The sequence below is a fragment of the Tasmannia lanceolata genome, unplaced genomic scaffold (assembly GCF_043159265.1).
Source record: "Tasmannia lanceolata isolate RefF3 unplaced genomic scaffold, GAP_Taslan_0.1 ptg000018l, whole genome shotgun sequence".
NCBI lineage: Eukaryota > Viridiplantae > Streptophyta > Magnoliopsida > Canellales > Winteraceae > Tasmannia > Tasmannia lanceolata.
Window position 1 is genome coordinate 53,359,921 of NW_027518695.1, and position 20,761 is coordinate 53,380,681.

Consider the following 20,761-nt stretch of genomic DNA (forward strand, 5'->3'; position numbering starts at 1 on the left):
TCCCGCCAGCCGGAGTGCGCCACGTCACTTGCCGCATTAAATGCGCCGTTCACATTAAATGCGCCGTCCGCATTAAATGCGAGGCACAGGTTCCAAAGCGCTAGACAACAAAAGACCTGCCCGGCTGGCCGTCCACAGCCTTGGCCGGACAGGATATGGCGCAATCGCTAGAAGACAAAAGACCTGCCCGGCTGGCCGTCCACAGCTTTAGCCGGACAGGATATGGCGCAATCGCTAGACGACACAGCGCTAGACGACAAAAGACCTGCCCGGCTGGCCGTCCACAGCCTTAGCCGGACAGGATATGGCGCAATCGCTAGACGACAAAGCGCTAGAAGACAAAAGACCTGCCCGGCTGGCCGTCCACAGCCTTAGCCGGACAGGATATGGCGCAATCGCTAGACGACAAAGCGCTAGACGACAAAAGACCTGCCCGGCTGGCCGTCCACAGCCTTGGCCGGACAGGATATGGCGCATTCGCTAGACGACAAAAGACCTGCCCGGCTGGCCGTCCAGCGCCATTGCCGGACAGGATCACATGAACCCCATGAACCAATTATGCCCGGCTATGACGCTCAGGAAGCCTGGCCGGCCAGACTTCTGGTCCAAAATTTGGCCGTACTGGATAACCGAGAGCCTTCTGCCCGGCCGTGCTCCTTCAGGCCAAACTTCAAGGCCAGACCAGGGCGCCCGGAGGCTCCTGTCCGGCCACGATTCCTTCCAGCTGAATCTGAGTCCGGCCTGAGCTGCCCAGAGGCCTTAAGGCCGGTCAGATGCTGTTGTGACCTTCTCTTTGCTTCTTTCAGCCACTCTCATGGCTCGAAGAACCAGGGGGCAACTGATGAGGTCCAAAATATACGACCAACCGGCTGTTGACACGTGGCCCTCAGAGGGGCCACTGCAAAGCCAACACCTGTCCTCTGCTAGGTATGCTGTCTGGACCAATCAGGGACTTCCACCAGCAACTCCTAGGTTCCAACTGCACCTCTTAGGTATGAGATCTGGTCCATACAGGGGCTACCACCTGTCTTGGACAGGTGGAAGGACAGGTGGCTCCGAATCACTATAAATAGCCTTCATTTGTGCTAAGGTGAGGGTTCTGAAAAAATCTAAGACCCTTAGTGTTTTACTCTGACATTGCTCTGCACTCCTGCTCATACTGACTTGAGTGTCGAAGCGTCCGTCCGGAGCACCACTCCGGGTCGGTCTTCTGACCCTTTGTCTTCTTGTCTGTGCCCTTGTGCAGCGCAGGACTCCACCAACCCTCTAGCCGTGGCTTGTCAAATCAGCCCTTCCGGCCCTTCCGGCCCTACCATAACCTGTTACCGATTTTAGACCTAACAGAAAACATTGGCCAATTCAAAATGACAAAAGATATTGTCCATCAACTTTCGAACTAACCTTGCCATTCCAAAAAATAAATATATAAATAAACCATTCGAACTGACCTTAAATGGCTCGGAAGTTCATTCTGATTAGAGCAAGCTTTAATGCATGGAAACACTGTAACAAGAACCTTCATGACCCATTTTATGGAAAGCTCCCAATACGTAAATGAGACTGGCATAGAACTTCGACCAACTGATGCTTGGATACAATGAAATTCAATGTCTTGAGCAGAAAGAAGGAAAGAACAAAGTACTCTGCTCAATTTAACAGCGTACTCATTCCAATTTTGTGACTTGGAACCATAGACATTCTCTTCATGGATTTCCTTTTCAGTATCCAAAATAACCATTTGAAAATCATTCTCTACAGATGACTCCGCCCTCTGTCGTTGGAACTCCTGAAGCATGAAGGCGGGCCCACAGATATTGTTTGCAAATTTATGTATTCTTCCATTTTCACAGAGAAACTGCAAATTGTTCAAATTCCCAAATCTGGAGCAACTGTTAAGGACACAGATAACTATTTGTACAAAAATACATGAAAAAAATTAACCAATACATATGGGTCTTCAAAGAGTGAAAGAGAACGAAGGTTCTAAGACATACCATTGGTGGATCTAGTAAGCCAGATATTCCTAAGAAGTGGTGGAACTTTTTAAGATAAGTTGGCCATTTTACAGATATTATTATGACATATAGCCAATGTATCATCTGTGGGAAAAGAAACTACACTACCTTATGGTTCTCAGACAAAAGGATGGCAAACAGAAGGATACACAGCCTCCCTTAGAACTTCCAATGAAAGAATTTGGAGCTCAAAAATCCCGAAAACAGGATTTTCCCTTCTGCAAAGCAATTAATTTACAAGTATCAGTACGTGGCATGAAAATCATGAAATTAAAAATGAAAGTATATGTTTCAAATGAAAGAAAAAAAAACACGAAAATAAAAGATATATATACAAGTGATTCTGCTCCCGATAACGTTATCTGCTCGGTCGGCTAGAAACACAGTGGGCCCACATTGTTTGGGTGATCCAAAGCATTCATTTGATGAGCCCTGACATAGATAGGGTGTGCCCCAAAAATCAGCTCAATAGGATCATCCCAACCCTTCGATTTGTGGAGGTTTAATCGAAGGGTTGGGATGATCCTATTGAGCTGATTTTTGGGGCACACCCTATCTATGTCAGGTCCCATCAAATGAATGGTTTGCATCACCTAATCAAGTGGGCCCCACTGTTTTTTGCCTGACCAAGCAGATAAGTTATCTGCTCGACCGAGCATAATCAGTTTTCCCATATATAAACACAGGACATTAACTGGAGTTTTTATATTGTGAACGGTTGTGCATGCACGTGCAGAAAAGAAAACACAGTGGCGCCCACATTATTGGGTGATCTAAGCCATTAATTTGTTAGGTCAGATGTAAATAGCCCTGCCACAAATATGTTCTCCATAGGATGATCCTAACCCTCCAATCTGTGGAGGTTTAAAATGGATGGCACGGTATATAAACTTTTAACAGTTTGAAAAATTAGAATCATCCTATGAAGAAGATTTCGGGGCACAGCCTATCTAAATTGGGCCTGATCACCCAATAATGTGGCTCCTAGTGCATTTGTTTTGCTGCATGTGCATGCACAGCCATCCACCATATACAAACTCATGTGCACATAATATGGTTAGATAAACATAGACATGTATATCTATATATAGATATGTGCGTGTGTGTGTGTGTGAACGTAATATGTTTAAACACCATTCAAAAAAATATATGTTTACATAAATATAGACATATATGTATGTATAGAGAAATTATATGCTGGCCGGCCGTCAAATCATACACATGTATATCTTTACATGTATATCTTTATATAGATATGTGTGTGTGTGTGTGAACGTAATATGTTTAAACACCATTCAAAAAAATATATGTTTACATAAACATAGACATATATGTATATATAGAGAAATTATATGGTGGCCGGCCGTCAAGTCTCTTGTAGGTGGTATGATGGAAGTAACATCCTTGATATTTGATCCAACAGCAGCCTCTTAAAATGTGGGCAGCAGTTGGATCAAATATCAAGGGCGTACCGCCAGCACGGTACATGACGGTTGGGCACCAGATAAAAACTCTGAATGTATATATTTATGTATGTGTGTTATGAGTTTATATATGAATGCATAAAAATGCATATATATATATATATATATATATATATATATATATATATATATATATATATATGATGAAAAGGATTGTGAGCTTGAGCGCACCATCCTTATGGTGCGCTTGAGCTCTCAAACCCATGTGGCCCACATTGTTAGGATGATCCAAAGCATTCATTTGAAAGGCCCTTACATAGATAGGGTGTGTACAAAAAATCAGCTCCATAGGATCATCCTAACCCATCCATTTGTGGAGGTCAAAATGGACAGACCACAAATCTGCCCATTTTTGCCCTCCACTTTTGGAGGGGTTAGGATGATTCAATGGAGCTGATTTTTGATACACACCCTATCTATGATAGGGCCTTGCAAATGAATGGTTTGGATCCTCACAGAAATTGTGGGACCCATGTGATTGGTGCACTCAAGCGCACCATTTGATTGGTGCGCTCAAGCGCACCAACACATTCCTCTATATATATATATATATATATATATATATATTCCTCTATATATACACTAGTAAAAAACCCTGTGAGATGCACGGGCCAACAAAGAACTGTACGGACCACATCATAGGTTGATCCAAACCGTCCATGTGATGGAACACAACATAAATAGGTTGTGCCCGAAAAATCATTTCCATAGGCTGATCCTAGCCCTCCAATCTATAGAGGTTTCCATAATATGTTGTTCCTCTTAAATCGGATGGTTAAGATCACCCTATAGATTTTTTATTAAAAAAGCATAAAGGAGGGGGGTAGGATTGAAATTATGTGGCTTTAATGGGTGCCTTTGTTAAGAAGCATAAAGGAGGGCGTAGGATTGAAAATATGTGGGTTGAATGGGTGCCTTTGTTAAAAAAAGTCAAAAAAAGTGATGTGTAATTCTATTAGAATTTTGGGAGAAATTCAAAAAATTCTCTTATTTTCTCTTCTGCTATATAGATATAGATACATGATACATACTATATATGCATACGGATACAAACTATAGAAACATATGCATATACATATGTATATAATATATATTTATACATACATATATACATGTACAAATACATACTATAGAAACATATGCATATGCATATAAAAGGGCGGCCCAGTGCATGAGGCTCCCACCAATGCGGGGTCTGGGGAGGGCTAGATGTACGCAGCCTTACCCTGCTTTGCAGACAGGCCGTGACTCGATCCCGTGACCACCAGGTCACAATGGAGCAACCTTACCATCGCGCCAAGGCTTGCCCTCTAAACATATGCATATGCATATATATAATATATATCTATACATGTACATATGCATACATGTGTCCATATTAGGGTATATATATATATATATATATATATATATATATATATATATATATATATATATGTTTTTTTTTTTTTTTTTTTTTTTTTTTTTTGCCATAGGGTATCCCCACCCCACTTTGTAGGGCGGGACTAGTCCCTAGGGATGCATGCAAGCACCCGATATTATTATTAGGGTATATATTATGAGGGTGTGAATACTCATAGCCACAATAATAAAAGATTTAGCATGGTACACCCTGAATTAATAAGAAAAAGGAAGCATTAAATGGCTATTGAGTGCTCCGACTATAAAAAAAATGGAAGTGCAACTATAAGAAACAAATAATACCCACATTCAGCCCTATTTGCACCATGGTAATATTTGCACAATTAAAGCAGTCTGTCAGCAAGTCACTATTATTGTGGAAAAATTTGTTCATTTAACAGTCCTTTGATTCAAGTCACTTGAGTCAAAGTCATTTCAGTTTTCTATTTCCCGCCTGAATCTTACATACCCAATAGTGTATAACATGCAGAGAGACATAGAAACAGTTCCATAGAGTAAAAATTAGACAATAATCAAAGACTTGTGACAATCATCACATATCGATGGCTTCCTAAAACAAAAGCCCCTCTATGCTCATTGTTGTGGTCGTTAAACAACCAATTACTCCAAAAGCTTAAGTTGTTGTGGATGGCGTTATCTAATCTTTTATATTTTAACACTCCCCCTCATGTGTGGCCCCTCTTTTTAGGGTTGGCCAACACGTGGCACATCTGGCCCCTCTTTTGAGTTGGCATCACATGGATTTTTAATATCAAAGAGTTTTGAACCCATGACCGTTGCTTTGATACCATGTTAAACAACCAATTACTCCAAAAGCTTAAGCAGTTGGAGATGGCGTTATTTAAACGTTTATACTTTAACAGTGTTGAACCAAATTCCCTCCAAATATAGATGAGCTCTGGCAATAGGTAGAATCAAGTTGCAGACAAACAGACAAACATTATCTGCCCTGAAAAGAATGCCTTGATTATGCCAAGACTTACCACATTTTCAGTATCAAGGTCCATCTCCTGGATAATAAAATACTTTTAATGATATTCAAAGAAATAGGAAAATTAACATATTAGTCAAATAAAATAATATGAGATTTACAGAAAAGAAGACCACAACTTAAAGGGGATAGTATAAAAGTATCATTCTTAAAATGAACGGGTTTAAGTTAAAACTTAAGAAAAGAAGGTAATCTTCATTGAAAAATAAAAAAGTGCCAGAAGAAATGAGCCAGGATCATGAAACAACCTGCATATATGATGCATATTGTAGGCCCCATAAGAGGCATAGTCACCCACCCATTAAGACAATTTGGGAATTTATTTCCATGTTATTTAGTTTCTAGGACTTTTATTTCCACGTTTGTAATTTTATTTCTAGGTTATTTTAGTTGCCTATATAAGGCCCTCATGTATTAGTGTGTTTAAATTTTGATGATGAATTATTAAAGAAATGAGAATAGAGATTCTCCCCTATCCCCCTTCTCCCCTTTCTCTTCTCTTCTCCTTCCTCCTCCTCTTATTCTTCTATTTCTCCCCTCTAATTTTTTGTCTTCCCTCTTCTTTCTTCTTATCTCTTCCCTTATTCTTCTCTTCCCCTTATTCTTCTCTTTCCCCCTCTATCTTCTATTTCTTCTCCTTTGGGCCACATCAGTTTTGGTATAAGAGCAAAAGATCTAAGTAGTTGTAGTTACACGAATTGTTCTTTGCAAAAACCACCTGCCGTGTGCCGCAATCCCCATCCTTTCACCATCTCGTGAAACCCTTTCAATATCCAACCCGCAACCCCTCTTATCAACCCTTAAAACAGTCCCTGGAAGTTGCAAGTTGCAACCCAAAATTTTCCCACCCAGCCACTCCACTCCTATCTCTCAGCCAACCTTCTCTCAGTCCATAAACTCAGTCCCAAAACAAGACAATTACCCTTTTGTCCTTTACAGTCCTTGATTTACTCAAAATCCACTTTTCCCTTATCAACCCCACCCACACCTCGTCGCCTTTTCTGCACCATCAGACCGCCAACTCATCTCCAGCTGCATCACCGCGCCGTTGCATCGCCGTTGTTTTTTTTTTTTTCCGGCCAGGTTATCTCGCAAGTTAGAAGGAAAGTCGAGACTTTCCTATGAAAGCTGAAAAGTAAAGTTGTCTTTTGGAAAAATAAAGATAAGTAAAGTTCTCAAGGAAGCAAAGCAAAGCAACAGACACGCATACAACAGCTGCCGTGTTATTCAAGGTGAAAAAAAAAGTAAAAGGTAAGTTACCTTAGGTAGGTAACTTAAGTAAGTTTCCTGAAAACTTCTCTAACCTGCACCTTATGTTTTATACTCAAGCAACGAAGGGTAATATACCCGATGAAATTCAATTACATTAGCAACTTTGACCAGGTAACTACCAATTACAGGTAAAAGATAAGAAAAATACCGCCGTTCTTCACTTGGACCACCTCCCCTTTTGTGTTATTACCTTATAATATAAGGTAATTTAACCCCCTTCTCTTCCATCTAGACACCCCCTTTCATTAGTTTTTGAATATCTTATACACCCCCCACTTCTACAGTTCTACCCTTGGGCACCCCCCACTCCAATTCTCTTCGCGCAATTTGACCCCCCACTTTTACCTTTAGGCACCCCAATAAAAAAGGAAAATTAAAAAAAAAAAAAATCCGCATTGTCTCTCTCTACAATCTCTTTTTTTTAATGGTTCTACAATCTGTCTCCTCCCTCATCTCATTTTCTCTCTTTTCACTCGGGTAATTTTCGCTCAAAATTTGGTTTCGACATCAATACGAAAGTTGTTCGTGACAACTTTTAGAGTATATCCAGTCCTCTTTCAACAGTCACTAGAAAGCGCAAGTACTATTTCGGTCAACTTTAGTCGTCCATCTGTTTTAGTCCGATTGCCGATCTGAGCCATCCGGGAGTCCGATTGAGATCCGTGAAAGGCAACGTGTTCCTTTCGACATTGCGGACATATCTGACGGCTGATTTCCACAGATTCCATTTGGGGGCCATGCGACATTGATTCGCCTCAAAATGGTTGCACCATGGGTTCCATATTTCTATGGTTTTGATGCCTACTACTATCCCAATAGAGATTATGATGTTGGGTGTCTACAATGGATCAAGGCTCTTGATGCATACCATAAGTACTATGGTTATGATCATCAAATGACCATTCGTTGAGTCAAGGATACAGTATGCAGAGATGCCAAGGTGAAATGGAGAAACTTCTTGCGACAACGCAGTGACTTCGACATGCCTTGTTTTAATCGAAGGCAAGATGTCTGTGATGAGTTCGCGAAGGTATATGCTCGAAAGGTTTATTATCGATATCATCAAAGGCAAAGACAAGTCCAACCCCGAGGAGACTAGGAAGGACACATTCAAGCTACTTTGGATCAGCACTTAGACATGATGGTTAATATGAAGGTAACCTTGAATCGAATTAACAAGCATCTTGGGCTTAAGGCTCCCAGGGAGGCCACGACTACCAGGAATTCGCGCTCAGCCTACCCGTCTCCTTCTTCCCCTGTTGAAGATGCCACGACCGATGTTACCGATTCCCACGACATGCCAGACGCAGTTGATGTTATTGATGGTCCGGATGTTCTTGGTGATGAGGCTAACATTGATGACCCAGTTGCTGGGCGTACTGAGTCTGAGCCTACTGCAGAGATTGCAGACACCGAGGCCATGATGAGCATTGTGATTGAGGATCCTAGTTCTACAGTAGATAAGCATAGTGGCAGTATTGACTCTACAGTTGATGCTTCGATCGAGATGATTGTGGAGGTTGAGACCGAGGATTTCAGTGCACATGAGATTGCCATGAGGATGTAGGTGATGGCTTGATACATATAGGTACATGTGCGGTGCATGGGGATACCGATGTTGCAGATGGTCACACTATTACAGAGGAGATTTTGGCAGACATTGTTCATGTGGATATGGTGATGCCTGTGGATTTTACATTTGACACGGCCGAGATCTTTCATGCAGTTACCAGATGAGTGACCATTTACAGTCTATGATTGGCCTCAGTCGGGTTGCCATTTTTCTAGTCTATCGCACTTACCCGGATGGACCGCTTTTGATGGCCTATATCAGAAGTGACTTCGACGACCTTGTACTCCTACTGCGAGAGTGGGTCATTTACATATTTGATCAGGGTGGACTAGAACTCGAGGCAAGTTTTTTTCAATAAGGGGAGAATGATGCAGATTGTAGTCCCCATAAGAGGCATAGTCACCCATTAAGACAATTTAGGAATTTATTTCCATGTTATTTAGTTTCTAGGATTTTTATTTCCACGTTTTAGGTTTTAGGGCTTTTATTTTCCATGTTATTTTATTTCTAGGTTATTTTAGTTGCCTATGTAAGGCTCTCATGTATTAGTGTGTTTAGATTTTGATGATGAATTATTAAAGAATTGAGAATAGAGATTCTCCCCTATCCCCCTTAATCCCTTTCTCTTCTCTTCTCCTTTCTCTTATTATTCTATTTCTCCCCTCTAATTTCTTGTCTTCCCTCTTCTTTCTTCTAATCTCTTTCCTTCTCTTCTTCTATTCTGCTTCTCTTCCCTTATTCTTCTCTTTTACCCTTTGTTAAAGTATAAAAGATAAATAACGCCTTTCTCCAACAGCTTGAGCTTTTGGAGAAGTGGGTTAGTTAACATGGTATCAAAGCCAAAGGTCTCGAGTTCAAACCTCCCGGATAGCAAAAACCCACATGCGATAGTCGGCCCAAAGTGGGACCACATGTGCCACGTGTTTGCCAAGTGGGCCACATGTGCGGGGGAGTGTTAAAGTATAAAAGATAAATAACGCCTTTCTCCAACAGCTTAAGCTTTTGGAGAAGTTGGTTAGTTAACACCCTCTATCTTCTATTTCTTATCCTTTGGGCCACATCAATATAACAACAACATGCCACATGTCCATGCCAGAAATCTAGTTTCACATCAATTAACATTCGAAAGGACCCAGCATGAATAATAACTACAAGCCACACTTCCATGCAGGCTATCCCGTTTCACATTAACGACATGACCAAGCATGAATATTTGTCTTTTTACCTACAGTCCCATACATATTGGAGTCAAAGTTCTTGCCACTGGTAATTTTTCTTTTTCTTACACTTTTTGGAACCATACAGCTCTTTCTAAATAGTAATATCTGGATAGAGTATGAATGTAAATACTTGGAAATATAAAAAAGGTAAAAATCCAGTTCATCAACCATTCAGTATGTGTACCTCAGTGTTTGAGAACAAGACTGCGATAGAAACTTGACCACGGTAAAGCCAAGTCAACTAGAGCGAGTCAATGACTGACACAGGCAATGTCATCAACTCGGGTGAGACCAAGGGGATTTTGATTGGCTTGATGAGGCCAAACACTTATTCAGACAAGAACTTGGCAAAGGTAAAACTGAGTCGAATCAGGGAGTTCTTAGATGATGGTATATATAATAGGGAAATGATATTCCTCCCCCCCCCAAACAGATTGTTAAAGTATAAAAGATAAATAACGCCTTTCTCCAACAGCTTAAGCTTTTGGAGAAGTTGGTAAGTTAACATGGTATCAGAGCCAAAGGTCTCGAGTTCAAACCTCCCGGATAGCGAAAATCCACATGCAATGGTCAGCCCAAAGTGGGACCACATGTGCCACGTGTTTGCCAAGTGGGCCACACGTGCGGGGGAGTGTTAAAGTATAAAAGATAAATAACGCCTTTCTCCAACAGCTTAAGCTTTTGGAGAAGTTGGTAAGCTAACACAGATAAAATCCCCACCCCCCCCCCCCCCTTAACGGTTTCTGTGTGAATGGTTCACTGGTTGAGGATAAATTCACCCCCTATAATGTTTTTCTTTGCCTTTAAAACTTAACAGATAACATTAAAGTGGGGGATTTTATCCGTCAGAGGGGGGGAATATCATTCCCCATTTAGTCTTCAGGAATATATGTTTCAATTTTTTTTTTCCTTTTTTGTGAATAAAAAACATACTTCACAAGTCTTCATAATTGTCGACTTGACTAAATCATTAACTGTTATAAACAGATACAAGTTACAACTAACCCGTTTATGAGGCAAAACAGATTTACACACAAGGATTTTTTCCTTTTTTGGTGTGTATTTGCATTTCTACATACAGTTGCCTGTAATATAAAAGAAAAAAATAGTTTTAAACCAAAATTACAAATGCAAAACAACTAAACACAATTAAAACATTGGCTCTCCTCCCCGTGTGCAGGACAAAGTCTATTGGTTATAAAGCCAAAATGAGACAATGCAATCATCTATCTGGAAATCATCTCCTGCAGACTCAGCCCCAACTTCCGCTCACCCATCAAGGACTTTCCGATCCTCCCACACAACAGAAATCCACTTATTCGAGTCACGCAGCAATTTAGGACTCAACCAATGCATTATTTAATCACATGAGCCAATTCCCAAAATGGAAACAGAGGAGTGACGAAAACATAACTACAAAAAATGCGCACCACTTCCTCAACCTTGGTCAAATTCTCACTGCAAGAGTTAAACCTATCGTGATTTTATCTCTCTCTTGAATTGTGGAGTTCTATTGAAATATTTGTGTAATTGTTCAATTATCTAGCAAGTATTCTACTTTTGGTATCCTAACAGATTACTTGCATCATCCACGTCCTATACACACGAATTGGAATCAGTTAAGATGCTGACTTCCACACTTGGTGAAAAGGTCAACTAAGAATGCCATCATTGACCACCAAACTAAGAAACCACTCTCGAGAAAACGAATTCTGCCCCACAATTTGGAGAAAGAAAATTTTCTCTACGGCAGTTACCGATGGAAGGTACTTCATTTTCACTCTTAGGAAGGGCATCGGACACACCACAGGCAGGTTGTACAAAATTTTACCAGCAACTTTTATTAGACCACATAATGCAAAAGATGAAAATCCCCCACTTATTTAACTACCACGCTAGCAAAAAATACCGCACAAAGATGATAGAGTGGTTTGCAATATAAACATCAAAGAAACAAACTCAAATTGCTTGTATGAGGCCAAGGCAACCAATGTCACATTGACTTTCAGAAAATGCAATTTTGAAGGATAGTTGCAAGGTAATCATGCAAATAAAATAATCCATGTCATTTTTAAGAGTTCATTTGAAACCATACTAAAAACAGGTAATAAAAAACTAGTTATCTTAATAAAAAGAATAGGAAAAAGGAGCAACTAGACAAATCATCAGAGTAAAGGCAGCTAAATATACAAATATTAGATGATGAATTAAATCGACATTCAGAAAATTACCCTCCATCGAAGGTATTCATTGATGGTAACGTGCTGCTTGATGGGAAACTAAGCCCGTACAAAAGAACCTCAAGGCCTCCAATACTTCTAAAATGATTTTGTGCGCGTGGATTTTCAGATAGAGCTGATCTGAGGGTGCTCAGACTTAAATACTGAAGTGATATTTCTGTCCTTTGTTCTTTCAAACTCAACCTTCTGATAACCCGTAATAGCTCTGGAATAAGAAAATCACTGTGAATGAAAGAAGGAAAATTTGTTAGGAAAATGCAAAGATTTCATGATATTGTGAAGTAAGGGTAGAGTTGCAGAATTTGTAAAAGAGGGGTTGTCAGGTTTTTAAAAGACGAAAATACCCCTCTTTAGTTTTACTTTTAACCTATGATTTTTTACTTTTAACCCTTTAACCTTCTCTCTGTTTCTCTCTGTTTCTCTCTTCCCAAACGAGTCGCCGGAGAAACTCGCCAGAGAAACTCGTCTCCGACGTCGCTCTCGACGGCCGTTGTACTCGCTGGAAGCAGGAGTCCCATAAACTTTCACCGTTTCTCACTTTTCCCATTCTCTCTTCCGAAAGGACGGTTTATCTCGCCGTCGACCTCGTACGTCTCTCCCGAAGCCCGTTCTACTCGCCGGAAGCACGACATAGTCGGCGGAAAGCACCCCCTCTCGCCGGAATTCAGTTTCCTCCCCTACACGAAGGTAATTTTCAAATATTTCTTCTAGGGTTTATTTTATTTTGGGTTTTTTTTTAGGGGTTGGATCTCACACACTTTCAACAATGTATGTTGCTCTACATTGCTCTCTGAAGCTCTTTTAAGTGCCTCTTGACAAGTGTGTGAAACGGATATGCATTAGTATGTAATTTTTAAGGCTTTGAAATGGTTTCGAAGTGGTTTCATTTGGAGGGTTTCGGAATTTTGAGGGTTTCAATGGGCTGGAACTATTAATTGTTAGGAAGAAAATATCTTGATATAGGGTTTGTAGGTTTTGAAACGTTGGGCATTGATTTTTGGTTTGAAAGGGTTTTATTTAGAGCTTTAAATGGTTTCAATGATCTCATTTAGGGTTTCAATGGGTTTGAACGGTTTAGGGTTTGTTGTAGGGTTTTTCAATGCTTTAATTTAGGGTTTCAATGGTTTCAGTGGTTTGAATGGGTTAATTTAGGGTTTGGTTTCAATGGTTTCAATGGTTTGAAAGGGTTTCATTTAGGGTTTCATTTAGGGTTTGAAACAACATCTTGGGATTGAAAGGGTTTCATGTAGGGTTTCATTATTTTCATTTTGGGTTTCAAAGTATTTCAATGGTTTAGGGTAAAATTTAGGGTTGATTTAGGATTTCAATAGTTGTGAATGGTTTGAGTTAGGGTTTTAGTTGGGGTTTGAATTCTTTCATTTAGGGTTTCAATGCTTGCAATGGTTTAAGGGGTTTCAGTTAGGATTTCAATGGGTTTCAATGGTTTGAAAAGGTTTCATTTAGGTTTTCAATGGTTTCGGCATATTTCATGTTGGATTTCACTCTAGTTCATAGGGTTTCATTTAAGGTTTGAAAAGGTTTCAATGGTTTATGGTTGCATTTATGGTTTCATTTATGCTTTGTATGGTTGCCGGGTTATTTTTGTTCCTGGGAGTTATGTGGGAGAAAAAAATACCCTGGGAGATAGGCCGGAAAAAAAAGTCGTAGAAGTATCCTGGTAAAATAAAAATCCCATGTTTGGTTATGTGGGAGAAAAAAATAGCCTGAGAGATATGGTGGGAAAAAAATAACCTTTGTTTGGTTGGTTGAACTGTTGGGTAGAAAAAAATTCTTCTGAAGCTTATTATTGATTCCTGAGTTTATTTTAGTTCCTGGGGTTATGTTGGGATGGGATGAAAAGGCAATCATTACAAAAGTGGGATTAAAAAGTTCACCCCACAAGTAATCATTACAAGAGTGGGATTAAAATAAACCTAGTGGTAAAAGGCAACCAAACATGGGATGGGACCAAAATTTAACTAACTCTCCCACATAACTCCCACGAGCCAAAAAGAACCCGGCAACCAAACAGAGCATTAGGGTTTCAATGGTTGCATTGGGGTTTGAAAGGGTTTTATTTAGGGCTTATGAAATTGGAACCAGTATTCCATGGAAGTTGGATCCATGGAACCAAATATTAGAAAGTTGGAAGCAGTATTCGATGGATCCTCTATCTAGTAATATTGGTTCCAACTGTGTAATTTAAGGTTCCCTGGATGCGCTAATCAGTAATCTGTTCCAACAGTCTAATATGTGGTTCCAACTGTCGAAATTGTTGTTCGAAAGGGTTTCATTTGACTTGGTATTTCAGCATTTTTGATTTTCGGTGTGAAAGGGTTTCATTCAATGCGTTTCATTCACTTGGGGTTTCAATGGTTTTGAGTGGTTTCAATGGTATGCATGGATCTTCTCTGCGGTAAAGAGTGGTTTTGTTTGAAGTTTGTAAATGTTTTTAAATTCAAGTATCTATATAGTGTTCCATGTGTGTAATAGTAATTAAATGTGGTTTGAAGTGTGTTATACTGCATCGTACTTTGGTGAATGGAATAATAGTGTGTTTGAAGTTTGTTTTCGTTCAAGTATCTTGTCCTGGTTTCTGCAGAGAAGAAGTGGAAGTGGTTCCCTTTTTCGTATTTGCAACCCCCTAAAAGCGTAAGCCAAAACCCCAATATAGAGATCATGCCGCGCACAAAGAACGCGAAGAAGACTGCCACTGTGCCCCAACGCTCTTCCAGCCGCAAACGGAAAGGGAAGGCTGTCCGTGAGCCCTCCCCTCCCTCACCTTCCTCCGAGGAAGCCGAATATATGGGCGAAGGAGAGGAGGATGTCGAGGTCGGCTCCGTAAAGGCGGCATCCTCCGTCCGTCATATAGAAAGGAAGGGCATATTGCGAGGTAGGAAAATCGTCTTTGAAGATCTTGCCGCATATGATGTTCGATCCCTTTTTGTGGCCTTTGGATGGGTCAATTTTCTCGGAGTACATTGCGATTCATACCCGACTCTTGTGAAACAATTCTATGCCAATTATAGAGTCGACGAAGATTATAAGTTCTTCCAGTCCACAGTCAATAATAAAACCTTTCGCATGACCATGGAGAAGTTTTGTGAAGTCGCCTCTCTTCCCACCACAGGCGACGAGAGTTTCTTTTGGCCCGGTACCATGGATGACTTTGATCGTTATATGGTTGATCCTGTCACTGCTTATGGGGAGCTTGGTTGCAGGCCCCCACCTAATGACGGGTCAACCAACGTGTCCTACAATTCCCTTAGCCGTAGGTGCAAAGTCCTACACAAGATTCTGATCAGCAATATCACGCCTCGCGGAGGTAATAGTGACATGGTCCGGCCTTTTGAGGCGTTTATTATGTATCGACTTCTAAAGGGCCAGCCCCTTCACCTTGGCTATATCATACTTAGCTTCATGGAGGACACCAGGACAAAGGCCTTGGCTAGTCTACCATTTGGGATGCTTTTGACACGTATCTTCCAGCATGAGAAGCTGATCGAAGGTAGCGAAGAACGCGTTCGTCCTTCTAATCCAATGAATCGTACAACTATAAAGGCAATGCGACTTGATGACCAGAGGCTCGCTCCACCACCTCGTCCGCAGGCTCAGCGTGTATCGGCAGAGGAGCTCGTTGCACATCGTCAGTACTTTGACGAGAAGTTTGCTGCGCTTTCTCAGCTCCTTGCATCTCATCGAGAGGACCATGTCGCGACACAGCAGGCTGTGAGCGCCCTACGTACCGAGGTCTCCACCCTCCGGCAGGAGTATGGGACGTCATTCAGCTCCCTCACTGAGCAGGTTTCTTCACTCAGCGAGTTCGTCCGCCGCCTTCTGCCCCCAGATCATTAGGTTGTTGCTGCCGATGAGAACTGTACATGATCCCTATGCAGTTATTTACTTTTTGGTTTACTTTTTTTGGCATGTATATGGATGGTATGTTATTATGGTTGATATTATGGATTAATGGATGGTAGGTATGTTATATTTGGGTTTGATATGTTATTATGGATGGATGAATGGATGATATGTTATTATGGTTGTTCAATTTCTCTGTCTTGGATGACTGGTATGTTTTCATGGTTGTTATGAATAGCAATGGTCCTACTAATCCAATGAATGGTACAACTCTAAAGTGACTTGGGGATATTTGTGAGGCCTTTATGGATAATTTTGATTCTGTTTACCTGTGCATGGGACTAACACTGTGTTTGAAGTGGTTGTCGCTGCTTTGTACAGATTGTGTTTAACTTAAGGATACAAAGGTTCCCATTTCTTTCGTTGCGGGTTCGTCATGGTGATTAACTTCTCCATTTCCATTTGCATCTCCTTAACTTTCTACCTCAACTGTTTCCTAATAGCTTTTTTTGCAGGCCAAATATGTCTTCTCTAGATGCTGTCCTTCCCGCTTCCAGGAGTCCTTCAAAACGTTCCGGTTACATGATGCGCATAAGAATTTGATAAATGAGACCCCATTCAGAGATTTGGTACTACACAAGAACCTCGAGGATGTGGAGTTGCGCAAGAGGATTTTGTCGACATTGGTGAGAAAGTGGGATCCGAAGCGGAAAGCATTTAGATTGGGGAGCATTGTAGTTCCTTTTCTAGTTAGTGATGTAGCCAAAATATTAGGCTTAACTATGAGAGGGAAGAGGGTGCAACTAGATTGGGATAGCATCACAACGATGGATGGTTGGAGGTTTCGGCTTCCAACAGCCACCTTCGAAGAGGTCGTAAATGTTATTCATGCGGAAATGGATTGAAATGAAGAAGAGTCGATAAAGTCCACAGTGAAACATTTGATATTGTTATTTTGCAGTACTGTGTTGTTCGCACAGAGGGATCACAAGGCATGTTCTTGCCTATTCCCTTATATTGATATGGGGACTATAGGAGATGTTGCGTGGGCTTATCTCGTTCATGAATTCTTGGTCCTGTCCTTAAATTCACATGCTGCACTTGGTGGGAAGGGCCATATATTGGGTTGCTCTATCATTTTACAGGTAATTTTCCATTCATGCCTTATAGTTACTTGTTTCTAAATTATTAGGAGTGCGTAAATAATGTAGCCGCATTTCAGGTATGGGTATTTGAGCATACCACGTTCTGGGTACCTGATTACCCTGATGCTTATCCACGTCTATTTAAGTGGATCGGTGAGGATACGAAGAAGACGGAGCATAGAAAGTTGATTGACCGTGTTCGTGATGGGATGGTAAAACCAACTGAGGTGAGAGATTAATGTTAATTGGTCGTTGTATGTATGTATGTCTTGCGTGTTGTTTTATTACATTCGTATTTGTAATAAAAAAAATATGACATTTATTTCAGGTGGTTCTGATGGTTAAAACTATGGCGAGAGAGGAAGCCCTACTGCTCGGCCAGGTTGAGGCCGACGTTGTTAGTGCTGTAGAGGCTTCAGTGGGGGATTCGATTGGGGCAATTGTGCCTACAGTGGGGGATGCGATCGGGCCAATTGTGGCATGTAAGGGGAGAGAACGAAGAAGGAGACGGATGAAAGTAAGAGAGGGACTTCTGAATGCGATCGGGCCAATTGTGTCATGTAAGGGGAGAGAACGAAGAAGGAGACGGATGAAAGTAAGAGAGGGACTTCTGAATGCGATCGGGCCAATTGTGGCATGTAAGGGGAGAGAACGAAGAAGGAGAGGGATGAAAGTAAGAGAGGGACTTATCAAAGAAGTAGAGGAATCTGCATCTCATAGTTCTTCGTTGGAGACGATAGAGAAACTTGAACGTGAAGTGAGGGAGCTAAAAAGTGAAGTGGCGGAGCTAAAAAGTGAAGTGGGGGAGCTAAAAAGTGAAGTGAGGGAGCTAAAAAGTGAGTTCAGTCAGTTGAAAGGGACAGATTCATTGAAGAAGAAAGATGTACAGTTATCGGGTGAGGAGGAGAAGGTAGTGAAGGATAAAAAGAAATATAGTCGAAGAAAGAAGAAGCAAACAAATGATGATGAAGAAATGGATAAAACAGGACATATTGAAAAGAAAGATGGGGATGTTGGGATAGGGAGTGATAAGGGACGTTCGGAGGGTGGATTAGTAGAAGATCCGAAGACGATGGATATTGTAGAGTTTGGGTATGATGTTGGGAAAGATGTGGTTGTTGATCGAAAAGACGAGATCTATATTAATAGTCAAATTACAGAGGATGACCGAGAGGCTGCAGCTAATATAGTTGCTATCTTGCTTGACACTCCCGAAATGAAGAGTAAACAATGGAGCATTGAAAATAATGTAAAGCAACGTCGAAGGCGAACAAGACCTAGTAGAGCAATGAGATCGCCATATTACATCCACCAGTGAAAATTCAAGGATGCTCTTGCCAAAGTCACCGGGCCTGCAGCGACCAAGGTGGATGCATTGGCAGCGCTACAACCTTGGTAAATTCCTTATAACTTAGATTGTGTTGGAATGCCCGTTTCATTTTTTGGAACTCTATCTTCTCCGATCAAATTCATAGATAGGTTGTTTCAGTAGAATGATCTGAGCTAAGGTCCATAGAGGGAGATGACTTTTTACTGGATTTGCAGTGACAAAGTCATTCAAAGTGATGGGTACTACATGTGTAAAGAAGACTTGCTTCTACTAAGCGATCGTAGAGGGTGGTTATCATCTCCGGTAAGATTTTATGTTATTTCTTAGATATGGTTCATTGAGTAACGTAAAGAGTGAGCGCACATTTCTTATTAAGTTCCTTCTCGTTGACCAATGGTCTGTTTTGTAGATCGTTAATGTATATACAGACTACTTGAACTCGCGGGACGAATGTTTGCGAAAAGAACAAAAGGGAGCATGCATTTCCCTGACTACCCATCTAGCTGTGAGATTCAAGTGACTTACATTACAAGTAATGATTCTATATTTGAAGCTGCCGGCAATTATAACATTTCTTTTCGTGGTTGCAGCAACTTATAATAACCGATAGATGTGAAAATCCCGAAGTATGTTCCCGATTCGTACAGCGTCTAGAGCAATCTCAGTTAAAGAGCTAAGAAAAGTACTCATTCCAGTCAACATAGATTTGGTTCATTGGGTTCTTCTACTCTTGGATATGGGTCAGTGTACCTTCTCTCTTTACGACTCGCTAGTCGCTCGCACGGATCCTACAAGGGTGCAACCCCTTGTGAGTACTACCCTAAGTCCAATTTCGTTAGCCAAATATTAATTTCTGCTGACTACCTGCATAACGTACTGAATTATTGATTTGTAGGTTGATTACCTTGTTGAATGGTTCAAAAGGGTGAAAGACATTGATATCAGTGCATTCCCCATTGATGAAGTCGTTGTTCGGCCCATACAAAATAACGGGTGATGTAACTTCCAATTACTTGAGTTAGGGAAATCTACGTAAACGATTAATTCGAATTCTTATTGTTGCATATTCTTCATGTTTTGCAGCTACGATTGTGGGCTATTCGTTTTGAAAGAGATGGAATACCTCAGCCGTGACGCTAGTTTGGATTTCACGCAGAAAGATATTACAGCTATGCGAACTTCTCTATTTTCTGAAATGTTAAATGGGGTGTATGGGAAAGTATCCATTTAACTTTTGGGAGGAACTGATGTTGTAACTTTATAGCAGGCACTCAGGTGTAAGTAATTTTGGGACAGTGAGGTATGGATTGCCTTTGGAAACAAATTTTTTTTTATTGCACTCCATTCTGTTACATGTGGGATGTGATAAGCTAGTTGGTTGTACGAACCCAAATCCATTCCCAATGTGATTGGTTTTCTTAGAGCGAAGATCAACCTCTTCTCCCATGTCGAGGGATGAGTCAGCCCTCCTTTCTACTGAAATACACAATTCTTGGGTAAATTTCATCATCGATTTGAAAAATTAGCCATTACAAGGTTTTATATCAAATAAAACCACTTAAGAGCTAAGGGACCTAATCTTAAACTGTTCTAAAGATAGGATGAACTAACATTTATAACTCCACTGACAATTAAAAGAAACATGAGATCATTCGGGAGTCCGATTGGACCGTCGGAATACCGATTCGGATGTCCGACGATGCATTCGGACTCCCGAATAATGGCCAGTGAAACCCAAAAAGTATTGGACATCCTTCGGGAGTCCGATTGGACCTTCGGAATTCCGAAGAGGAAGTCCGCCGATGCATTCGGACTCCCGAATGATGGCCAGTGATACCCAAAAAGTACTGGACATCCTTCGGGAGTCCGATTGGACCTTCGGAATTCCGAAGAGGAAGTCCGACGATGCATTCGGACACCCGAATGATGGCCAGTGATACCCAAAAAGTACTGGACATCCTTCAGGAGTCCGATTGGACCTTCGGAATTCCGAAGAGGAAGTCCGACGATGCGTTCGGACTCCCGAATTATGTCCAGTAGATACCATAAACTACTGGAGATCCTTTAGGAGTCCGAAGGAACTATCGGACTTCCGATTCCGAATTCCGACGACGCATTTGGACTCCCGAATGATGCCCAGTTGGAACAAAAAAGTACTGGACATCCCCGGTGATGCCCAGATTGGATGGCAATTCTACTTGCATGAAT

General features: G+C 41.1%; 1 protein-coding gene across 1 annotated transcript; it reads right to left on the bottom strand.

The window, feature by feature from the left end:
• Positions 1-1,377: 1,377 nt before the first annotated feature.
• LOC143851414 (uncharacterized) lies at positions 1,378-12,453 on the bottom strand. The gene is made up of 3 exons (XM_077360841.1): positions 12,209-12,453; positions 2,165-2,233; positions 1,378-1,880 (listed from the first exon to the last, which is right to left on the bottom strand). Exons 1-3 carry the CDS (start codon positions 12,226-12,228, stop codon positions 1,397-1,399), a joined length of 573 nt encoding a protein of 190 aa, XP_077216956.1. The 5' UTR covers positions 12,229-12,453; the 3' UTR covers positions 1,378-1,396.
• Between the last annotated feature and the right edge of the window lie 8,308 nt (positions 12,454-20,761).

Bases quoted from the DNA above. Each gene is read 5' to 3' on its own strand.
- LOC143851414 (XM_077360841.1), bottom strand. From the start codon at position 12,228: ATGAATACCTTCGATGGAGG. The intron at 2,234-12,208 runs GTAATTTTCTGA...ATTGCTTTGCAG, and splicing joins ATGAATACCTTCGATGGAGG to AAGGGAAAATCCTGTTTTCG. The intron at 1,881-2,164 runs GTATCCTTCTGT...CAGTTGCTCCAG, and splicing joins GAAGTTCTAAGGGAGGCTGT to ATTTGGGAATTTGAACAATT.